General features: G+C 42.1%; 3 protein-coding genes across 4 annotated transcripts in view; 2 read left to right on the forward strand and 1 right to left on the reverse strand.

Moving 5' to 3' along the window:
* The window catches only part of TMEM116 (transmembrane protein 116), a 161810-nt gene extending 149754 nt beyond the window's left edge, over window positions 1-12056 (reverse strand). For both annotated transcript variants that reach the window (XM_042911759.1, XM_042911757.1), the window contains exon 1: window positions 11942-12056. The gene's annotated coding sequence lies outside the window, so the exon portion shown is untranslated. The remainder of the gene's footprint in view (window positions 1-11941) is intronic.
* Window positions 1-24002, forward strand: part of LOC122204271 (60S ribosomal protein L6-like) — a 738693-nt gene that overhangs the window by 365916 nt on the left and 348775 nt on the right. The window lies entirely within an intron of this gene.
* On the forward strand, window positions 12308-20064 carry ERP29 (endoplasmic reticulum protein 29). The gene is made up of 3 exons (XM_042911763.1): window positions 12308-12585; window positions 17049-17187; window positions 19241-20064. Exons 1-3 carry the CDS (start codon window positions 12442-12444, stop codon window positions 19741-19743), a joined length of 786 nt encoding a protein of 261 aa, XP_042767697.1. The 5' UTR covers window positions 12308-12441; the 3' UTR covers window positions 19744-20064.

A 24002-nucleotide genomic window follows, 5' to 3' on the forward strand; every position in this document is an offset into this window, starting at 1 on the left:
TGACAGTGCAGAGCCTGACATGGGGTTCAAACCCACAAACCGTGAGATCAAGACCTGAGTCAAAATCAAGAGATGGACGCTCAACTGACTGAGCCACCCAGACACCCCTGAATTGTTTACTTTAAAAGGATGAATTGTAAATAGGCGAATTTTAGAGGGACACAGTAAATATCCCATTGCTGAAATTCATTGTGTAATGATTAACGGATAACATGTTTCTGTCTTTCCTACTGAAAAGAAAAATATTTAGAACAAAAAGTGTAAAACAAACATTGTAAGAGGGAACTGACGATAAAGATTATAAGAGAGCACCTGACTACTCTAAATTAATCCACCACTCCTGGTTTGAACAAATTATACTCCAGGACTCTGATAAAACTTGCTGGTTAAATGGAAAAAAAAAAAAAAGCAGTCTCTTCAGCAAATGGTGCTGGGAAAACTGGCCAATGACATGCAGAAGAATGGAACTGGACCACTTTCTTACACCATACACAAAAATAAATTCAAAATGGATGAAAGACCTAAACATAAGACAGGAAACCATCAAAATCCTGGAGGAGAAAACAGGCAGCAACCACTTTGAACTGGCCACAGAAACTTCTTACTAGATGTGTCTCTTGAGACAAGGGAAACAAAAGCAAAAATCAACTACTGGGACCTCATCAAGATAAAAAGCTTCTGCCCAATGAAGGAAACAATCAACAAAACTAAAAGGCAACAGATGGAATGAAAGAAGATATTTGCAAATGACATATTGGATAAAGTGTTAGTATCCAAAATTTATAAAGAATTTGTCAAACTCAACACCCAAAAAACAAATAATCCTGTGAAGAAATGAGCAGAAGACATGAATAGACATGTTTCCAAAGAAGACATCCAGATGGCTAACACACATGAAAAGATGCTCAACGTCACTCATCTTCAGGGAAATACAAATCAAAACTACAATGAGATACCACCTCACACCTGTCAGAATAGCTAAAATTAACAACTCATGCAACAACAGATATTGGTGAGGATGTGGAGAAAGGGGAGCCCTTTTGCACTGTTGGTGGGAATGCAAACTGGTACAGCCACTCTGGAAAACAGTATGAAGATTCCTCAAAAAAATAAATAAAAATAGAACTATCCCACAACTCAGCAATTGCACTACTAAGTATTTACCCAAAGGATACAAAAATGCTGATTCGAAGGGGTACATGCATCCTAATGTTTACAGCAGCACAATCAACAATAGCCAAATTATGGAAAAGAGCCCAAACATCCACTGATCAATGGATAAAGAAGATGTGCTATATAAACACAAAGGAATATTATTTAGCAATCAAAAAGAATGAAATCTTGCCATTTGCAACAACATGGATGGGAACTAGAGTGTATTATGCTAAACGAGGTAAGTCAGAGAAACACAAGCATCATATGATTTCACTCATACGTGGAATTTAAGAAACAAAACAGATGCACATACAGAAAGGAAAAGAAAAATAAAGTACGATAAAAAAACAGAGACAGAGGCAAGCCATAAGAGATTCTTAAATACAGAGAACAAACAGGATTGCTGGAGATGAGGTGGGGGGGGGATGGGCTAAATGGGTGTTGGACATTAAGGAGGGCACTTGTTGGGATGAGCACTGGGTATTATACGTAAAAGATGAATCACTAAATTCTACCCTTGAAACCAATACTACACTATATGCCAGCTAACTTGAATTTAAATTAACAACAACAACAAAAACCCTGGGTGCCTGGGTGGCTCAGTCGGTTGAGCATCCAACTTCGGCTCAGGTCATAATCTTTCAGTCTGTGAGTTCCAGCCCCACATCAGGCTTGCTGCTGTCAATGCAGAGCCTATTTTGGATCCTCTATCCCCCCCACCTCTGCGCCTTCCCCACTTGTGCTCCCTCTCTCTCAAAAATAAATAAACCTTGAATAAAGAAACTTTCAGGTTAACCCAATAAACCACTGAATGAAATCTGAGTTTGCGTAAAAATGGGGAAATTGCTAGGAATTGTAGAAAACTGGTGATAACTCAATTTTTAATTTTTACAAGGAGAAAGGATGGTGGAATCTGCAAACCCTAAGTCAAAGATCTCAGCATTGGGGCGCCTGAGTGACTCCGTTAGTTAAGTGTCTGACTCTTGGTTTCAGCTCAGGTCATGATCTCACAGTTCATGAGCTCGAGCCCCACATCAGGCTCTAACAGCACAGAGCCTGTTTGGGATTCTCTCTCTCCCCCTGTCTCTGCCCCTCCCCTGCTTGCTTGCTTGCTCTCTCTCTCAAAATAAATAAACTTAAAAAAAAAAAAAAAAAAAAAAAAGGTCTCAGTACTGAACCCAAGTAAGATTCTAGAATGAACTATTCAAAAGGTGTGCTTTTTAAACAATTTTTTTAAAAGTAACCACTAAAACAGAATGGATTTATAAAAAAAATCATGCCAGACTCACCCTATCCCCTTTGGATACAATTACCATAGTATATATGGGATTTTGACAAAGCTTTTGATGAAAAAATTTCATCATACAAAAATAAGGAAATATAGATAAAATGGAAGCATAATTAATGGCATTTGTTGCACAAATAAGCCTCAGGGAGTGTTAACTAATTGATCAATATCAACTTAGAAATGACTTCAGGGGCTCTTGGGTGGTCAATTGGTTTAAGTGTCCAACTCTTGATTTTGGCTCAGGTTCCGGAGATTGAGCCCTGCATCAGGCTGTGTGCTGACAGCACGGAGTCTGCTTGGGATTCTCTCTCTCCCCTCCCCCTCTCTGCTCCTTCCCCATTCATGCTCTCTCTCTCTCTAAAAAAAAAAAAAAAAAAAGACTTCTAGTGGAGTGAATCAGCATTCTGACTTGGCACAGTTCTGTAAAACACTTTCATCAATAACTTCAAAGGAAATATAGCGGGCATATTTATCAAGCTGTGTGGGTGTGTTATTCACTGTTGCATAACAAATTTCCACAAAATTAGTGGCTTAAAGCACACATTTATCATCTCATAGCTTCTGTAGGTTAGGAGTCCAAGTATAGCTTAGTTGGGTCCTCTGTTTCAGTATCTGTCACAAGGCTGTAATCAAGATATCAACCAGGGCTGGGTCTCATCTGAAGGCTCAAATGGGGAAGGATCTGTTTTCAAGTTTACAAAGTTGGTCTAATTCAGTTTCTTGAGGGTTGTTGGTCTAAGGGCCTAAATTCCAAACTAATTGTTGTTGGCTAAATGCTTCACTCAGTTCTTTGCCATGTGGATTTCTGCAAGATGCCCTCCCAGCAAGATGGAAGTCAGAACTTTCTGTAATGAAGTCACTGAAGTGACATTCCATCACCTTTCCTATAGTCTACTGACCACAGATCTTGCCAACAGTCAAGAGAAAGGATTAGATGAGAGTCTGAATACCAAAAGGCAGGGACTATTGGAGTCTATCTTAGGGTTTGCCACATGTATCCATCCAATATGTCTAGTACTTTTCCAATTCAGATCATTTGTAATAGCTATTCCCCCTGTCTGAAATGTTCTTCCCCTAGATAATCACATGACTGGCTCCTTTTGGATTTTATCCTACAGAAATGCCACTATAAACTTCCATGATCAAGCAAATTTCCAAGAAAAAAATATGATATAATAACTATTAATAGCTACTCTTTAAGTAAATATATACCTTATAGCAGGTACCTTTGTAAATGCTTTACATGTACTAACTAATTTTATCCACTCCTAATCCTATTAAGTATTATTATCATTCTTATTTTACACGCTAATATTGTTAAGTAATAACACGTTGGCAGTGTGCAGGAAAGATTAAAAAGGGGAAGAAACTGGCAAGAGCTAGGATACCTTTATTTACTTATTTATATCCCACTTTGACACAGAGAACATTTCAGGTGGCTTACAGGAGTACATAAAACAAAATAACATGAATTCAAAGTGGGACAAAAGAACATCTTTTTTGAAATGATGTGATCCATGGATGTTAAAATCTCTATGATTTTTTTAATGTTACTTCATTGAAAAAACAGTATTAAAATAATAGAAATCCAAAATAAAGTTTCCTACAATCTCATCATATACTCATAACAATGTTTTATTTATTCATGTTACTTTAAGTCCTTGTCCCTATATTCAATTTCTACATATTAGTAGTAATTCTACAGCTAGTATTTTATATTCTACGTTTTTCTGAACATTATTCCATAGTAATTTTTTTCCTTTTGTCTTATTTTCTTTCCATTCCATTGGGACTATAACAAATGCTAAAAGCCTAAAATATTTCTCTACATTTTTCTCTATACTTGTTAAAATATATCCAAACAGGGAAAAGGGAGGCAGCAGCTCTTTGGGTCACTGGAAGCATGCACCAAGGAAAGGCAAATGAAATCCAAAACCACCCCTCAGGTGACAGCAACTGCCCTGATAAGATGTCTCACCAGTCCAAAACACTCACATCATTTGAGCTAAACCCGATGGACTATGGAGTGACCCACATTTGCCTTTACCTCATTATAGTACTAAAATCTCTGCCCACAAAGGTGCCTCAGCCTTATTTACATAACATACAATATATGTACAGGCATTTTTCACTAAGGTGTATGTACCATTTTATGCCCACCTCTGCAAATTATGATAAGGTTTCCCTATTTATTCATCCTGGGGTGCCTGGCTGGCTCAGTTGGAAGAGTATGTGACTCTTGATCTTGGGTTCATGAGTTCAAGCCCCGTGTTGAGTGTACAGATTACTAAAAAAAATAAAAACCAAATAAATAAATAATAAACAAAACAAACAAACAAAATATACATACATACATCCTAACCCTAAACAAAAGGTACCCATTTATGGGAATGCAAACTGGTGCAGCCACTCTGGAAAACAGTATGGAGGTTCCTCAAAAAACTAAAACTAGAACTACCCTACCACCCAGCAATTGCACTACTAGGCATTTATCCATGAGATACAGGTGTGCATGCACCCCCATGTTTACAGCAACACTATCAACAATAGCCAAAGTATGGAAAGAGCCCAAATGTCCATCGATGGATGAACGGATAAAGATGGGACAGACACACACACACACACACACACACACACACACACACACACACACAAAATGGAGTGTTACTCGTCTCTCAAAAAGAATGAAATCTTGCCATTTGCAACTCTGTAAATGGAACTGGAGGGTATTATGCTAAGTGAAATTAGTCAGAGAAAGACAAAAATCATATGACTTCATTCATAGGAGGACTTTAAGAGACAAAACAGATGAACATGAGGGAGGGGAAACAAAAATAATATAAAAACAGGGAGGGGGACAAAACAGAAGAGACTCAAATATGGAGAACAAACTGAGGGTTATTGGAGGGGTTGTGGGAGGGGGGATGGGCTAAATGGGTAAGCGGCATTAAAGAATCCACTCCTGAAATGACGGTTTCACTATATGCTAATTTGGATGTAAATTTTAAAAAATAAAAAATAAAATTAAAATAAATAAATTGCGAATACTTTCTAAATCAGGAAAAGAAAAAAAAAAAAGGTACCCATTTACCCTGTCTTAGGAAGTCACAGCTTTGAAAGCTATTTCCATGATCTCCTTATTTGCTGCAAATAAGATTACTTTGTGCAAAAACAAAAGAAACAAAACCATACCCAAATACATACATACGTGTGTGTGTGTGTGTATATATATATATATATATGTATATATATATGTATATATATATATATGTATATATATATGTATATATATATATATATATGTATATATATATATATGTATATATATATACATATATATATACATATATATATATGTATGTATAGGGGCTGTTATGGTTGTAGGGTTTTAAAAATGGGATGATATATTTCTGTATACATTTCTTTTCTCATCTAGTATCTCAAAGAAATAGTTCTAACTCATTCTGATAGCTGTGTAATATTCTACATAAGATCATTTACCCAGGGGCTCCTAGCTGACTCAGTCAGTAGAGCATGCGACTCTGGATCTTGGGGTCTGGGTTCAGGCCCCACGTTGGGCATGGAGCCTACTTATAAAAGATCATTTATTCAACACTTCCTGTCATAGACATGCAAGTTGTTTTCTTCTTCTTCCTCCTCCTCCTCCTTCTTCTTCTTTGCTTCTGCAAACAATGCTGCAATAAACATTCCCAACCTCTGTATGTATCACCTCCTTCTCTGCTGATTTTGTTACTATGGGATAGGTTCCAGAGTAGAATTCTTTTAGTTCTCAAATATTTTAAGTTCTTTCTCACCCTAGAACCTTTGCACATGCTGTTTTCTTTTCCTAAAATGTTTCCTAACACACAATCTGCAGTTTCATATGTATTCATAATTATTTACGGTCTTTCTTATCACACAAGTTTAAGTTCCTTGACAGCTGAATCCTATCCATCCTTTAGGTCTTAGCTCACATGTACTTGATTGTAGAGGTTTTCCACGAACTCCAATCCCAATTGATCCCCCATCATATTTTCTCTTAGGCCCTCAACTTTTCTTTCTAGAGTTATCACAATTTGTAATTATATATTTATTTGTGTGATTATTTAATGTTGGTCTCCCCAACTAGGTCTGTAGGGAGCACATCTATCTTGTTCACCAGTGTAACCCTGATCCTCAAGAGAGTGTATGGCACATGAAAGCTGTAAACAGTTGTTTAATACTGAAAGAATTCTTTTTTTTAATATTTAAATAATTCTTTTTAAAAATATTTTTTAACATATTTTTTAAAAATGTATTATTTTGAGAGAGACAGTGCAAGTAGGGGGAAGTACAGAGAGGGAGGGACAGAGTGAATCCCAAGCAGGCTCCGACTGCCAGCGCAGAGCCCAACACGGGGCTCAAACTCATGAACCACGAGATCATGACCTGAGCCAAAGTTGGATGCTCCTAAATATTGAAAGAATTCTTCTTAAAAAATTTTTTTTTTACTGATGAATGGATAAAGAAATTGTGGTTTATATACACAATGGAATACTACGTGGCAATGAGAAAGAATGAAATATGGCCTTTTGTAGCAACGTGGATGGAACTGGAAAGTGTTATGCTAAGTGAAATATGTCATACAGAGAAGGACAGATACCATATGTTTGCATCTTATGTGGATCCTGAGAAACTTAACAGAAGACCATGGGGGAGGGGAAGAAAAAAAAAAAAGAGGTTAGAGAGGGAGGGAGCCAAAACATAAGAGACTCTTAAAAACTGAGAACAAATTGAGGGTTGATGGGGGGTGGGAGGGAAGGTAGGGGGGGGGTGATGGGTATTGAGGAGGGCACCTGTTGGGATGAGCACTGGGTGTTGTATGGAAACCAATCTGACAACAAATTTCATATTTAAAAAAAATAGAAAATAAAAGAAATAAAAAATAAAAACAATAAAAAAAAAAACCCACAAGAAGCAATGTACCGAAAAGAATAACTGATTTGCCACCCAACGATTGTTTATGGAAATGTGGTGAAGGAGAGATGGTGTTTGGTGGAAAACTCTATCAGACCTTGATACCTGCTATGCCCACAGACCTCATCTCATGATGTGAGTATAAGCAGTTCTGTCTTCATATATCTGCCATGTCTGAGCCACAGAATTCCCTACTCTAGCCCCAAATGATTAGTCCTTGAGCAAGGGGAAGTCCAGTCAGATGCCTAGGAAATGGTGTGGTGTGAAATTGCCTAATGGGGTGCTCCATATTGAATGGTGACAAGCTGAGCCTATCAAATGTAAGATGCCCGCAGAGAAGAGAGGAGTAGCAAGATGGTCCATTCTAGAGTAATACAAGATGCCTGGGACAACAGGAGTTACCATTGTGTCTCAAGCAATTGGAAGTGTCCAGGTTTCAGTTCCTTGAGGCTGTTCTACATTCTAATGTTGGTGATCTAAAGGACTGTATGCCTGTTCAGATAGTTCCATGAACTATCTTCCTGAATTCCATGTGTATTGTTAGAGTAAGTCCATAATGGCTAAGTAGATCGCAGCACACCTCCTCTTTGCAACCTGGAGAAACAGACTATTACAGACTTTAGCTGTAAATGGGTATTATACGTGTAACTGTTAGGTAAAAAGGGGGGGACTTATCCATGCTAATGAACCAACTTTTAAAATTATTAATATTGCCCCTGCAAACCTGCTTTGTGGATTATCTCTTCTCTATACCTTGGATAAAATCTAGGACAGAATACATAATTTTTCTGATCATTCTTAAGAAGTCTTCCATCATTCCTATCAAAAAAAAATTTTTTTAAGGTTTATTCATTTCTCAGAGACAGGGAGACAGGGCATGAGCAGGGGAGGGGCAGAGAGAGAGACACAGAATCTGAAACAGGCTCCAGGCTCTGAGCTGTCCACATAGAGCCTGATGCAGGGCTCGAACTCATGGACCACGAGATCATGACCTGAGCTGAAGTTGGATGCTTAACCAACTGAGCCATCCAGGTGCCCCAATATTGAAAGAATTCTTAAAGGAGGACAGGGCTTGAAGAAAATCATTCCTTCAATAACAATTTTTAACAGATGAAATCTGCTTTGTGTTCACTAGACAATTATAGTGTTCATCTATGTCAAAGGAACTAGTGTTAACACCAACAAAAATTCACAAGAGCAGAACAATTAGCTCTAAGGAATGGCATATCTCTGAAGAACAGTATGAGGTCTAAGGAAAGAATGTAGTAAAGGCCAATGGAATTTTGAGAGATAACCATGGAATAGTTTCTCTCTCATTGATTGATTTATTCACTGAACAATTATTTACTGAGCACCCACCTATGCCAGACAGGGGGCTGTAGTAGCTAACCTAAACAGTCAAAAACATAAAGACAAATCCAGCCCTCATGGGAAGCAGATAAGAAAAATAAGCAAATTATATTGTATATTAGTAAGCTAAAAAGTGCTATGGAGAAAAAAGACAGAAGGGAGACAGAAAGCAAGGAGGAGCATGGAGCAAGGAGGAAAGGAGCAAAGAAAGGAGGAAGGAGCAATTTCTTAAAGGATGGTCAGGGTAGATCTTAGGAAGTTTGAGCCAAGACTTAGGGAAGTTAAGGACTCAGCCATATGAATATCTTAAAGAAAAGTGTTTTAGAGGGAGAAAGCTAGTACAAAGGCCCTGAGGCAGGAATATGCCTTGTGTATATAAGGAATAGCAAAGAAATCAATGAGACTGGGGACTCTGGCTTGATGATGTAGAAAAAAGATTGATATTTATTAGTTGCCTTTAGCAGATGGTACTTTTTTCCTTACTCCAGGTGCTACACTGAGTCACATGACACTCATTTAACATGAGTTAATGAGGGCACACTCATTTAACATGACTTGTCTCTTCCTCCCTACCTCTATACAATACCCAGGGTGAGCCTCTTGATTTTCCACATCAGTTTCACCTGTGGGATTTTATAACTTCCCAAATATGGACAATTATACCTGGCTTATTTGTGTAGTTTGTTGTCAGGGTCCTGAAGCTAAGAATATAATCAAATTTTAAAATAATTGGGACCAGGGCACTACTAAAAGGAAGCATTGAGACAATTATTACATTGCATGGAATTATTACAATTCATAGCAAAGGACTGATACTTCCCTCTCCAACCAATCCTCTTCCGTCACTTTTCCCAAAACCTACTTCAAAACTATGACTATAAAGTCATTCCTGATTAATCATACTAACTAGGTGTACCCAAAGCTTTTACATATTCGGAAGTGAATAATTTAAAAAGTCTAAATGTCTTATAAAGGGTTATAAAAAACTCTTAACGGCTCCTTATTGAGTACAGGACAAAACAGAAAATTCTTTTTTTTTTAATTTTTTTTTTAACGTTTATTTATTTTTGAGACAGAGAGAGACAGAGCATGAACGGGGGAGGGTCACAGAGAGGAGGAGACACAGAATCTGAAACAGGCTCCAGGCTCTGAGCTGTCAGCACAGAGCCCGAAGCGGGGCTCGAACCCACGGACCGTGAGATCGTGACCTGAGCCGAAGTCGGATGCTTAACCGACCGAGCCACCCAGGCATCCCAAAACAGAAAATTCTTAAGTTTGATTTGCAAGACTCTCCCCTACCTGGTCTTAAAACTGTCTTACTAAGTAGTGTTTTGAGAACTCCCTCCAACCAAGATGGTTTTCAGTCTCCCCAAACTGTCATGAATTGTTCCCACTTCTGTTTCATTTGTTCTCCACCTAAAGTGTTCTTTCTCCCAGGGTATCTGGGTGGCTCAGTCAGTTTAAGCATCCAACTCTTGATTTCAGCTCAGGTCATGATCTCACAATTTTGAGACTGAGCCCAGAATCAAGCTCCATGCTCAGCATGGAGCCTGCCTGGGATTCTCTCTCCCTCTCTCTGCCCCTCCCCCACTTGTTCTTTCTCTCAAAATAAATAAATTCTAAAAAAAGTGTTCTTTCTTCCACGGCTTAACTGTTTCCACTTCCTACATGAAGCCTTCTTTAATCAGCTCATAATTTTCCCCTCCTCTTCAATCATTTGTCTATGTAGCTCATTTTTTTTTTTTTTTTTTTGAAAGAGAGCAAGCACACATGTCCTTGTGCAACAGGAGGTGGGGACTGAGGTTAGAAGGAGAGAGAGAATCCTAAGCAGGTTCCATGGGGGTCTATCTCACCACCATAAATAAAACCATGACCTGAGCCAAAATCAAGAGTCAGATACTTGGGGTGCCTGGATGGCTCGGTCGGTTGAGCATGGACTCTCATTTTAGGCTTAGGTGTTAATATCATGGTTCCCGAGTTCTAGCCCCACAGTGGGCTCTGTCCTGATGGCATGGAGCCTGCTTGGGATTTTCTCTGCCCCTCCCCCACTCGCACTTTCTCCCTCCCTCAATATAAACTTAAAAAAAAGTCGAACGTTTAACCAACTGAGACACCAGGTGCCCCTATGTAAGCTCATTTTTACTAGGGCAAATTCAAAATAAATTTTTCCAAACCTCCCCCAAACACCCCACATACACATTCGACTTTCTTTCAAAATTTCTATGCAAACTGGTTGCCCATGATTGGATCCTATGATTTTTGATGACCATTTTATACATATACATTTATTGAACATATACAATGGTTAACATGGTGCTAAGTCCCTCACAACGCATTATGTAATTTATTCTCATTTCACATCCATTTGTTCACCAAGTCTTGTGAATTCCAACCTTTCTTCTAATTTTGTCCTATTTCTGAACCTTAACCTATCCCACCTCCACTACTGCAAATGACCCTTACTCGTCTCTCTGCCTTCAACCTCCTCCCTTCCCACCCATTTCCTTCACTCCTAAATGACAGCAAATCTGACTTCACTCTCCTGGTTAACACCTGCCGTGGCACCAAACCCTTTAGTTTGATGAGACCCTTTGCAACATTGGCCAGTTTACCTTTACAGATTCATGTTTTTCCTCTTTCTAGAAATATCCTTTGGTGTCTGCCTTGTAAAGGCCTACTCTTCTTTCACGATCCAGTTCAAAAGTCATTTCCTGTCTGCAACTTACCCCGACATTCCTGCGCAGGACTAAGTGAACAAGGTAACGGTTATGTAACTATTGCTCGGTCTCCTCCTCCCCAACACTGTGAATTCCTTCAGACCAGAGCTGTCTCGTTCATCTCTATTTTGTATTCCCACAACCCAAACCAGAAGCTGGTGTAAACCATGCCCTGAACAAGTATCTATTGAATAGGATCATTAGGACTTGTTTTTGTTTTTTAATTCTCAGGAGGCTGGGATATGCATAGCTGGGCAGTACTCAACTTTCAGTAAAGCCTATTTTCATAGGAGCCTGGGCCTCGCCGCTGAGGCAGGCGGCCACCAGAGTAGGCACCTGGGCAGGGCTCAGGAGTGGCTCCGACGGCCATGCTGACGCACAGCCACGTCTGCTTGGCCTACTCGGGTCCTGGTTGAGGGAGGTGGCAGAGCATGACCAACCGCCTGAGGGTGGTAGCACAAACTGACATACCAACCTAAAGTACTGGCGGGTCCCAACTGACTGCCCAACGCGCCACAATCAGGAAGAAACGATGGCCGGCCTCCTCATCTTCGAAGAAGAATAAAGAGAGAGAACTACGAGCTGCAGCAAGACGCTAGGCACGCGCTTCGTGCCTCCCCTCACGCCAAGGACGACGGGAAAAAGGCTGGCTGGCTGGCTGCGAGCCTCGCCGAGTACGCGTGCGCGGCAGCCTCTTTTTCCACCACCCACGCTCTCCACGGTCCCCTCGGCCCGTCACACGCGGCCCCGCCCCCTCGCCCTCGGCCTGCTGGAGCTTCGCCGAGTGCGCGCGCGCGCGCGGCAGCCCCATCTCCCCGCCCCTCACGTGGCCCCTCCCTCTCACCCTAGGCCGGCTGGAGCCTCTCGGGCTGTCCACGTGCGCGCTTCCGAGCCGGCCCTGCAAGTCACGTGACTCCCGACTCCGCGTTTTCTCCACTACAGCCTTCCCAGCTCCTACTGCCAGAATTCGGCGTTATGGCTGCAGGCCTGCCCCGCGCCGCTTCTCTCTCCCCACTGTTTCCTCTTCTCCTGTTCCTCCTGCTCCTCTCCGCCCCGCATGGCGGTAGCGGCCTGCACACCAAGGGCGCCCTCCCCCTGGATACAATCACTTTCTACAAGGTAACGGGGGCGTAGGAATCGCGTGCAGGTGCAGCCTCAGCTAGTAATGGAGCGCACCTCCGTGGGGAAGGAGGCAGGGCTGGCGGAGGGTGGTCTGTAGCGACGATCCACCAACGTAAAGGGATGGTGGACTCTGGGCCGGGGCCGTATCACGACCATGGGGTCCAGGGTCCCCGCACACCCTTGCCTTTGCAGTGTTTGTACTTCCTCTTTTGCAAAAGAGCTAAGGAGATGCAGTCACGGGAACATTCTGCCCCTTCCCCTCACCTAGGGGGAGAGGGCGGTGCCGGGCGAGATCCAATCCTCGAGACCCAAGTGGGAGGCCGGGAGGGCGGTGCGAGGCGGACGCCACCCGTCTCTGGGCTGTCGGGGGGGGGGGCGGTGGTTGAAAACTCCGCGTGTTACCTGGCATTTCTGTGCCCCTCCTCTCTTAGTGTGGCGTGCAGCCTGTTTTGCAGTATGCAAACAGTGTCCGGATGTCCTGTGTCTTGAAGAGCGCAAGCGTTAAGAATAAGGGAACTCTGGGGCCGCCTGGGTGGCTCAGTCAGTTAAGCTCAGGTCATGATCCCATGGTTCACCAGTTCCAGCCCCACTCGTGCTTCCAGCTCAGAGCCTGGAGCCTGCCTCAGGGTCTGTGTCTCCCTCTCCCCACCCGTACTCTCTCAAAGATAAAACATTTTTAAAAATTAAAAAAGAAGAATAAGGGAACTCTAGGGAATATCTTGGGCCTGGGGACATAGTAAAATAGGGTCAAGATGTGGAAGGATTAGCCTGGGTAAATGGATGTTGGAGGCTGAATGTATTCCCAACTCCCTCTTGCACCCATCTTCACACACTGGCACCTTTCAACTTCACCTACGAGACGGGCAAACTAAGCATTGACAGAGAAGCCATTCATTTTATTTTCTTAATTTGTACCCGTTGCTGGGAAGGGAAACCATTTTTGGTTTCTACTTTTGTAGAGTTCTAAATCTGTCGCAAGTGGTTGAACTCTTTCTATTCTCAAAAGAGTTCCTTGTCCTGGATTTGGCACCTGTGGCTTATTCAAGAACTTAAAAGTGTAGGTATGGCTGGTTGATTGTAAGGCATACCCCACAGCACCTCAAGCTTTTGGGGTTCTTTATTGGCAGTTATACCCCACTCCCCAAATGTGGGAATGGGATAATATCACAGACCAAGTGTGACTCAGAGGGAAATTTTGCGCTGTGAAGTTAACAGTATTTCTTAATCAGTCGGTGCCTCTCTGTCTTTATTGCTACCACCCTGGTCTCAGCTGTCATTACAGAAGTCTTCTGGCTGGTCTCTGTCTTTAGCCTCTACTCTCATCTCCTAACCATTCTCCTTTTTGTCCCCTCTGCTTCAGCCATACATGCCTTCTGTCCTTTGAATATTCCTAGCCCATTACTGATGTAGGCCCTTTGCCCTGGCAGTTTCTTCTGACCAGAACATTCTTTGCCCAATCTTTGAAAGGTTGGTTGCTTCTCATCATTCAGGCTTAGGTTAAATATTACCTTCTCAGAGTTCCCCTCCCCCCATCCAAAGTGCCAGTCACGTTAGTTTGATTTCTCTGTAGAGCTCTCATCATTGATTTCCCGCCCCCCCCCCCCTTGGCTATTTTGTCATCTCCTGCACCAGAATGTTATATGTTTATGAAGAACTGCATTGTCTGGTTTTTCACGGATCATCTGTACAACCTAGCAGGTTACCTGTCACATGGAAGATAATTGTTGAATGAATGAACAAATGTGTTCTCCAGTCCCTTTCTAGATCTCTCTTCCATCACTGAACAGAAGAGGCGCTTCCTGCTAATACATCCAAGGGCCTTGTTCTGTGCTTTGTCTTTCAGCAGTTTCCAGTGTCTTCTTTTGTTTCTTGCCCTTCACCATCATTAGAGATAAGAAACCCTTCATGCTTTTTTTTACTGCTGTGTTCACTATCACATGATAGGCCCTTGGTACCTTTTTATTCAGTGAATGAATGAATGATGAATTCTTCTGTACCTTAAAGAACCAAGTTGCCTAAATATAGGGTATGGTGGAGTCAGTTCTTCAAGGATGAAGAAAGGACACAGATTTCTAAAGCAATTAAGAGATACAGCATGACTAATGAAAAGGAAAAAAAATACACTGTGCAAATGTATGCCATTCAAAACCATTGTCCCTATGGCTAAAAATGGTAAAAGATGGAGACCTTTCAGTTATGTTTCAGTGTTAGACCACTGTACACTTATTAATATTATTCCATAAAGGCCCCTTGAAGGTAGGGATCCTGTGCCATGCTTTTTAAATATTTTTCCCCCGGACATATGTAGCATCTGCTACCGTAGCCTTCTCTAGTTGTGTCCATTTATCAGATATTTTCAGAGCATCTGCCACATTCCAGGCACTCTTGGGCACTAGGGATATAACAGAGAACAAGTCAGATAAGGTCCTTATTCTCATAAATATGCATTCTAGTGGAGAGAACAGACAACAAACATGCAGGTAAGAATTTTAGAGGGTGATTAATGCAGTGAAGAAAGAGCAGGGTAACATGGTAGCATGGGGAAAATGAAGCAGTGCTAGATGGTATGAGCAGAGGAGGGCTCTCCATTAGGGGGGACGTCTGAACTGAGCTTTGAATGATAGACATCCTGGAAGGAATTGGGGAAAGGGTATTCCAGCTAGCGGAGACAGCACCTAAAAAGGCCCTAAGTGGGAATTACTTTGTTGTGTTGAACTGAAATAAGGCCAGTTGGGCCAGAGGGATGTGATCTGATTTATATTTTAAGGCTTCGCTGCTTTTAGGCCCTCAGAGCTCACATTTTGGGGGTCAGTGACCACTTAAAAGATGAGCTGTTCTAATAGCTTCTCCCTCCTTTCCTTGGGTCCCTGGGCAGTGTTAAATATTTTTTAAAAGCTACAACCAAATGGATATCAACACACAAAGAGGAATAAGGACTAATAAAATTTGGAATGATGCCAGCTTGACTTAATTATGACAGCAATAGCCTGTGATGAAAAAGACCTGAAGTGATCACTTTGATTGGAAAAAAGTTGGAGAAGGCAGTTTGTTAGATAAAATCTGTGCATTGGGAGAGACCATCAAAAGAAAGATTTTGAGGAGTCCTCTAAAACTTAAACGTAGAATTACTATATATGACCATCATTTCCACCCGTAGGTATATACCCAAAAGAAATGAAAACAGGCATTCAATACACATTTGTACATGAATGTTTATAACACCACTATTCACAAATAGCCAAAAGGTGGAAACAACCCAATGTCCATCACCTGATGAATAAATAAAATGTGGCACATCCATACAATGGAATATTATTTGCCCACAAAAAGGAATGAAATACCAATCGATGCTACAACATGGATGAACCTTGAAAACATTATGCTGAGTGAAAGAAGCCAGGCACACAAGGCTACATGTTGTATGATTCCATCAGAGTGGACATTATAGAGGAAAAAAGGCAGATAAGTGGTTGCTGTGTCTTAGAGGGAAGGAGGGATGGGAAATGACTGCTTCAGATGTGTGGGTATGTGATTCTTTTCAGGTGATGAAAATGTTCTGGAATAGATACTAGCACGCTGTTGTTAGTGGACTGAATCCCACTAAATTGTACACTTTAAAATGATGAGTTTTGTGTGATGGGAATTTTACCACAATTAAAGATCTTGACCCTGACAGTTTAGGACCTGGTGATCTAGCCAAAGGGAACTGTGATCTAGGGAGGGGACATTGTCCTAAGCCTGGCCTCTCAGCAACTTCCTGTGAGCCCTGACATTGCAGAGTTCAGACTCAGAGCTCCCTAGCTGAAGCACCTCTGTGGTGCCAAGCCCTTTACAGATGGTTGTTGGTTTTTATCAGATTTCTGGTTCATTGTTTACTGAAAAAGGCTGTTTGGGATGATGGGCATGACAGGGAACCACATAGTGTTTTCTAAGGGTTTCCTTAACCTTACCAAAAAGGCCACTGGAAGAGAAGGCCTTAATACATCTACAGATTTGTTTATTCCTTTTTTTTAATGTTTATTCATTTTGAGGGGGGAGGGGCAGAGAGAGTGGAAGGGAGAGAGTCCACAGTGCAGAGCCCAAAGTGGGGCTCAGTCTCACAGACTGAGATCATGACCTGAACGGAAATCAAGAGTCAGACACTTAACCGACTGAGCCACCCAGGCACCTGTACAGCTTTGTTTATTCTAAGCTGGGTTGTATATGTCTTTGATTACTGTGAACCAGTACCTAGTGGGGTACCCAAAACCAGTAAATTGTTAAATGAATCAATGGGTGGGTGAATAAATCAATCAATTGGGTGGGTGAATGAATGAATGAATGAATATAAGTGTGCAAGTCCTGGTCTCCCTTGCAGGCTTGGTTTCCACTTTGTTTCTTAAACAGAGGTGCCTTGAGAAAGGGTATTAGCCCCAAAGGTCCCTGGAATCCCGAACTTGCTCAGCTCTCTATGCCCTCAGGTCATTCCCAAAAGCAAGTTCGTCTTGGTGAAGTTCGACACCCAGTACCCCTATGGTGAGAAGCAGGATGAGTTCAAGCGTCTGGCTGAAAACTCGGCCTCCAGCGATGATCTCTTGGTGGCGGAAGTGGGGATCTCAGGTATGGACAAGTTCAGCATGACTGTGGAGGGCAGAAGGGGAGGAAGCTGGGAATTACTTCCCTCCACGTAGGTGGAATATCTAACACTTTTCTGTCTGAGCCACACATGAGTGTAAGTGGGGTCATGGCCCTGAAGAATCTGGTGCCCATGGCAGGCTTAGCTTGAACAGATTCTGATACCACAGAACCTCAGTTCATCCTTGCAGGTGCCCAAGGTTAGAGAATCCCTCATCCTTCACCCTCCACCCCACACTGACATTAAATTGCATCTGAGAACTTGGAGTTCTCCTGGCAGGGGACTGTGGTCGGGGGATACCAGTCTTCCTAGGGTCTGCACAGTAACTTCTTCCATCTTCTTTTCAGTTCTTTTTTTACCGGAACTATTGAGTTTTGGCCTTAGCTGAAATCCATCAGAGCTACCGCTAAATCAAGGACAGCTCCCAACCACAGTGACTACTCTAATAGTTGCCAGCATGTAGTGGTTTACAGTTTGTAAAGGTGTGCACAGACAATGCATTAAAAAATATATTTTTTTAATGTTTATTTTTGAGAGAGTGAGCGCGTGCAAGTGGGGTAGGGGCAGAAAGAGAAGGAGACACAGAATCCGAAGCGGGCTCCAGGCTCTAAGCTGTCGGCACAGAGGCTGACACGGGGCTTGAACCCACAAACCTTGAGATCATGACCTGAGCTGAAGTCGGATGCCCAACCGACTAAGCCACCCAAGTGCCCCCAGACAGTGCATTTTTAATCTTCACTTGAACCCTGCCTAAAAAATGAGACACATTTCCTGTTTTTATACTTGAGGAAAACTGAAGCTCAAGGAACTCCACCTAAGTATCTATTCCCAAGTATGGAGGGTTCTTCCCTCTCTCCACTTCCTTCCAGGTGGGATGCCTCTGTTCCCTAGTAAGCTTGAGAGTCTGGTCCTAGGTAGAGATTGTTAGCACACTTTTCCAGGGCAGTCAGTCAATTCTTTTTTTTTCTGTCAGATTGGTTTCCATACAACACCCAGTGCTCATCCCAACAAGTGTCAATTCTGACTCAGCTGCAATTCCACTCCTTTGGGGCTTTTACCAAGAGAAGAATAGCAGCTGACATTTATCAAACATTGACTGTGTGCCAGGCCACTAAGTGTTTTATGTGTATCTTATCCTTGTGACGACTCTATGACAAAAGTACCGTGACTCCTATTCTTCATGCTTTGAGTACCTTGCTCAAGACTGTACAGTTTGAAGTGATAGAACAAGGACTGGAACCCTACACTTCCTATACTACTGCCCAGTAATAAGCAGCCTTGACCATTTCTTTTTGGCATCAGCCTTTGGGACTGCCACTGCCTGTTAGGAAGGACATAGCAAATACTAACAGCTACCACGTATTGCACACTCTGTCAGGTTAAGTGCACCTTTCCCTTCGTTGAGTCTTCCCAGAACCTCTCATGTGTTGGGGACTCTGTTATCTACTACACATTCCCCTTTTGGACTAAGCTCCAGCCAGAATGGCCTTTGCAATCCTTCAGTATACCCAGCTCATTCCTGCCTCAGAGCTTTGCAGCTGCAGCACTTCCTACCTGAGACGTTTTTCCTGGATCATCATGTGTCTCCCTCCTTGAAACTTTGGTCCTTCAGCTCATATCGTGTCCACAGAAAGGCCTTCCAAGACCACCCAAAGTAGGTCTTCTTACCTACTTTCACATCATCCCATTTTATCATGGCCCTGATCACGTTTATCATCTCTCTTAAGAGAACATAAGCTCTTTGCGATCACAGAGCTTGTTACTCTTAGCCACAACCAGATCTGTAGCACTTAGAACAGGACATGGCACGTAGTGGGCATAGAATAAGTATTCAGAAGGATTCCCATATTTCAGGTGAGGAAAGTGAAATTCAGAGAGGCTAACTGACTTGATTAATGCCATATGGCTAGAAGTAGCCAAGGAGGAATTTAAACACAACCAGGATCCTTCTTGCTGTCAACTCAGATGGGCCTCATAGCAGTTTCCTGCCCTGTATTCCTCATGGTCTTGCTCCTCATATCTGGTTTCTGTTCACAGATTATGGTGATAAGCTGAATATGGAGCTGAGTGAGAAATACAAGCTGGACAAAGAGAACTACCCAGTCTTCTACCTCTTCCGTGATGGGGACTTTGAGAACCCAGTCCTGTATAGTGGGGCGGTTAAGGTTGGAGCTATCCAGCGCTGGCTAAAGGGTCAAGGAGTCTACCTAGGTATGCCTGGTTGCCTGCCTGTATATGATGCCCTTGCCGGGGAGTTCATCAGGGCCTCGGGTGTGGAGGCCCGCCAGGCCCTCTTGAAGCAGGGACAGGACAATCTCGCAAATGTGAAAGAGACTGAGAAGAAGTGGGCCGAGCAGTATCTGAAGATCATGGGGAAAGTCTTAGACCAAGGTGAGGACTTTCCAGTGTCAGAAATGAGCCGGATCACCAAGCTGATTGAGAAGAACAAGATGAGTGATGGGAAGAAGGAAGAGCTCCAGAAGAGCTTAAACATCTTGACTGCTTTCCAGAAGAAGGGGGCCGAAAAGGAGGAGCTGTAAAAAGGCACTCCAGGTTTTCCAGGGTTTGGTGGGGTGGGGAGGGGAGTTATTTGCTGGCCATGAGACTGTCCTGGGATATAAGAGAGTGGTGGGGAAAGTGGCACCAAGCCAGAAATCTGAGCATACTCGGACATTGATGCTGATGTGACCATGCTTGGGATATCCCTACAGCCAGTCTGTGTACACCTGGAACACTTACCAGATAGGCTTATTAAATTACCCCTCAGAAGGAATGGGTGCTGTAAAGAAGAGTGTACGGTCCAGGTCCTTGACAGGTGTAATTCTGACCCAATTAAAGTTTCTGTGTTTTGGTTAAGTGGACCTAAAGCCATTCAGTTTTCTTTCACAAATTATACTTTGGCCCGTGACCTGCTTTCTCCTTTCAATTTATTTTTTAATCTAAGCTGGTATGGACTCCACTCTACCAGGATAACAGACTATCCTAGTAACACTGGAAACTGGTGGAAACCGGCTCAAGGCCTACCTTTATTACTTTCCACTGGCGTTCAAACTCAGGTGCACCAATTGTGGGTGGCAAAAAATGCGTTGTCCTTTTTCTGGTCCTTAAAGTGGAAATAGCAACATTAATGAAGTTCAGTGTAGTAATTTTCTATACTCCATGAAAAACATAGAGTAAATTCTTAGGTTTACTGATATAATTGGATGTTGTTGGGGCGCCTGGGTGGCGCCGTCGGTTAAGCGTCCGATTTCAGCTCAGGTCACGATCTCGCGGTCCGTGAGTTCGAGCCCCGCGTCAGGCTCTGGGCTGATGGCTCAGAGCCTGGAGCCTGTTTCCGATTCTGTGTCTCCCTCTCTCTCTGCCCCTCCCCCGTTCATGCTCTGTCTCTCTCTGTCCCAAAAATAAATAAAAAACGTTGAAAAAAAATTTAAAAAAATAAATAAATAAATAAAAATAAATAAAAAAGCAGAGTGGGAGCACATGGAACTGACTCAGATCTGTTCTCAGGAGTGATAAGCAATTATCTGCAATGGTAAGCTTCATGATAACGTCCCCACTTTCATATTTAACTATTTGTAAATGTTACAAAGTGCACCCCCTGAAATATTATTGAAGCCACACAAAGAAATTTAAGTTGAACAGAGTTAGCAAATAAAACCTTAACTTGTGTTCTTCCCTTTTAGCCAGGTTGGTATTGAAAGTCACCAGAAACAAAGAATACAGGAAGATCCATGTGTTGAATCAGATTAACAAAAACAATTGTGGTAGCTTATGCTCACAACTAAAACCAACTAAGGAAAAGATGTTCAGACCTAAACTCCTGCCTATAGCACAGGTGCTCTCAACATTCAACAAAAGAATGTAACTGTATATATTTGGCCCAACAATTTCAATATTTCTCCTGCTTATTATTTCATTCTACTTGAAAATTTCGGAAGATCTTTTTGGATGCTTCTCACTGATAAACTTGCTTTAGCTGTTATAGTTGTTTCTCATCTAAAACAGGTTCACTTCCAAAGAACTAAAGTATTCACGGTCTTACGGGAAATACAGTAAAACAAATGGCAGGTAGAGCGAGAACTCTAAAACTAAATGCATCCACAGTCCCTGAATATGATCTCATCTTGTCAGTTGTGAAAGGAAAGGTGGCAGCACATCAATGGGTACTTCATTGGATGGGTCCAGACTGAGTATTAAAAGCTTAGGGTCTCGAGTTGAAGAAACATGAGCTATTGGGCAGGGCTAGATAATCCTATCAGAGGTTTTATGTATCAAATATTTTTTTTAATGTTTTTTATTTGAGAGAGAGGGAGAAAGAATCCCAAGCAGACTCCACACTGTCAGCACAGAGCCCGATGCAGGGCTCAATCCCACAAACCCTGAGATCATGACCTGAGCCGAAATCAAGAGTCAGATACTCAACTGAATGAACCACCCAGGTGCCTGTATCGAACATTTTTCATCAAAGATGGGTGGCTCGGGTTGAGTGTCCAACTCTTGATTTTGGCTTGGGTCGTTATCTTGGTTCATGCCCCATATCGGGCTCCATGCTGTCAGCTGCTTGGGATTCTCTCTGACCCTCCCTCTTTTGCGCTCTCTCTCAAAATAAACTTTAAAACATAAAGATGGGCCCTTTTCTAGTTTTGAGTCTGAAGTGATTTGCATATGCCACATAAGTTAAATTTTCCCTGACACTTGGGTCAAATGGATTCCTTCTCTCTTCTTCCTCTAATTAAATAATATTGTGGCTCAAATGCTGCTAATCAGGTTGTAATGGAGGCTATGGACTGGCCTCCCAGAATCAAGCAAATAACAATGTCAAGGGAATTTGCAGGTAAGTTGGTTAAGCAAATGAGACCTTGAATCCAACATAAGAACCTGGTTCCGAGGAACTTGTAAGTTATCTCAAATAGTCCTTGGTAATTTGTGCCACCAAAAAAGTTGGCATCAGACTTGCATCTGGAAAGATTGATTGTTCCAAGATAGAATCTGAGAATTTGAACCTAGCCATCAAGACTAAGAAGAGAAGACTTGGGGATGGGGGTGGTCTAGATTTCACCTCATTTCATCAATGCTTAAGAATTTGAATCTTGTGCTCACTTCAGCACATATACGAAAGGGTTTGAATTTTACCCACCCCCTAACCTGCTAGGTAGTCTTAGGTAGTAGCCTTCTCTGTGGTAACTTTTTTTCTCATATGTGAAATAGTACATTGTGGAGAAATCCACTTTTACTGGGATGTATGGAAGCTGGAAGTTGCAGGAAAGCTCTGTGCTCCAACAGCATAAACTGCTAGAAGTATCCCACAAATAATTTTTTTCAATTTATTTTTTAATTTACATCCAAATCAGTTAGCATAGAGTACAATTATTTCAGTAGATTCCTTAGTGCCCCTTACCCATTTAGTCCATCCCCCTCCCACAACCACTCCAGTAACCCTGTTTGTTCTCCGTATTTGAGTCTCTTCTGTTTTGTCCCCCTCCCTGTTTTTACATTTTTGTTTCCCTTCCCTAATGTTCACGTTTTGTCTCTTAAAGTCCTCATATGAATGAAGTCATATGATATTTGTCTTTCTCTGACTAATTTCACTTAGCATAACACCCTCTAGTTCCATCCCTGTAGTTGCAAATGGCAAGATTCCATTCTTTTTGATTGGCGAGTAATACTCCATTGTACATATATATACCACATCTTCTTTATCCATTCATCCATTGATGGACATTTGGGCTCTTTCCATACTTTGGCTATTGTTGGTAGTGCTGCTATAAACATGGGGGTGCATATGTCCCTCTGAAACAGCATACCTGTATCCCTTGGTAAATACCTAGTAGTGCAGTTGCTGGCTGGTAGGGTAGTTCTATTTTTAGTTTTTTGAGGAAACTCCATACTGTTTTCCAGAGTGGCTGCACCAGCTTACATTCCCACCACGAATAATTTTTATAAGTATTTGGCTCATGGTTGCTTACCTTCCAGTTCGAGTCAGTGACAGCATCTAAAAAAAAAAAGAACAAGAAAAAAGTATAAACCTGAGCCCACCTTTTAGGTAAGGTTGAAAGTGGCAGTGAGGTATATCCAATTACACACCTTTTGTTAAAAGGGAAACAGCATCGGGATGGAGTAGCAGGCGAAAACATTTTTCTCAGGGCCCAGACAAGGGCATTTAATATTACTGGACACAAAGGAAACTAGGAGCTCCTCTTTCCACTGTATTGTCAGTGTGTGTCAACTTTGGATCCCAGCCTGTGGGCCCAAGTACTTGGATAAATCATGTCATCAGTTTGCCTGAAATCTTCTCGTAACTTCCTGCTAACTTTAGAAATCTCATTCCTTCCCCTGACTAAAAAGTTCTGATTGCTCTGGATCCCCCTGCCCCCAACTGTATTTTCTACCTCAGTTCCTTCCCCCTTTCCACTCCTTTAAACCCAACACTTGAGCCCATTTTTTCCCCCCAGTCACTGAAACATGCTCAGTAGTTCCTGCCATGGGGCCTCTCCGCTTGGGTTCCCTTTTTGGTGGCTGACTCTTCATCAGTCGGGTCAGAGGGCACTACTCATGATTCAGGTTATCACATATCCTGACTTACTTAAAACAGGACTTACAAACTAAGGTTTATATTTCTTATCTTCTCCCCCACCTTGGCCACTAACTGGGACATATGCTATCATTTACCATTCTATCAACACAGCCTAAAGTGGAATCTGGCACATTGTAAAGAAGCATTCAATTCATATATGCTGAATTCATGAATGCTAGCATGAGGTACTATTTTTAAACAAAAAGACTAGTAGCCTTGAAATAA

Source organism: Panthera leo, chromosome D3 (genome assembly GCF_018350215.1).
Source record: "Panthera leo isolate Ple1 chromosome D3, P.leo_Ple1_pat1.1, whole genome shotgun sequence".
Lineage (NCBI taxonomy): Eukaryota > Metazoa > Chordata > Mammalia > Carnivora > Felidae > Panthera > Panthera leo.

What these genes read in the sequence shown, in the direction of transcription:
- ERP29 (XM_042911763.1), top strand. Translation starts at nt 12,442, where the DNA reads ATGGCTGCAGGCCTGCCCCGCGCCGCTTCTCTCTCCCCACTGTTTCCT. An exon ending in ATACAATCACTTTCTACAAG is followed by an intron (nt 12,586 to 17,048) that starts GTAACGGGGGCG and finishes CTATGCCCTCAG; the next exon opens with GTCATTCCCAAAAGCAAGTT. An exon ending in GGCGGAAGTGGGGATCTCAG is followed by an intron (nt 17,188 to 19,240) that starts GTATGGACAAGT and finishes TTCTGTTCACAG; the next exon opens with ATTATGGTGATAAGCTGAAT.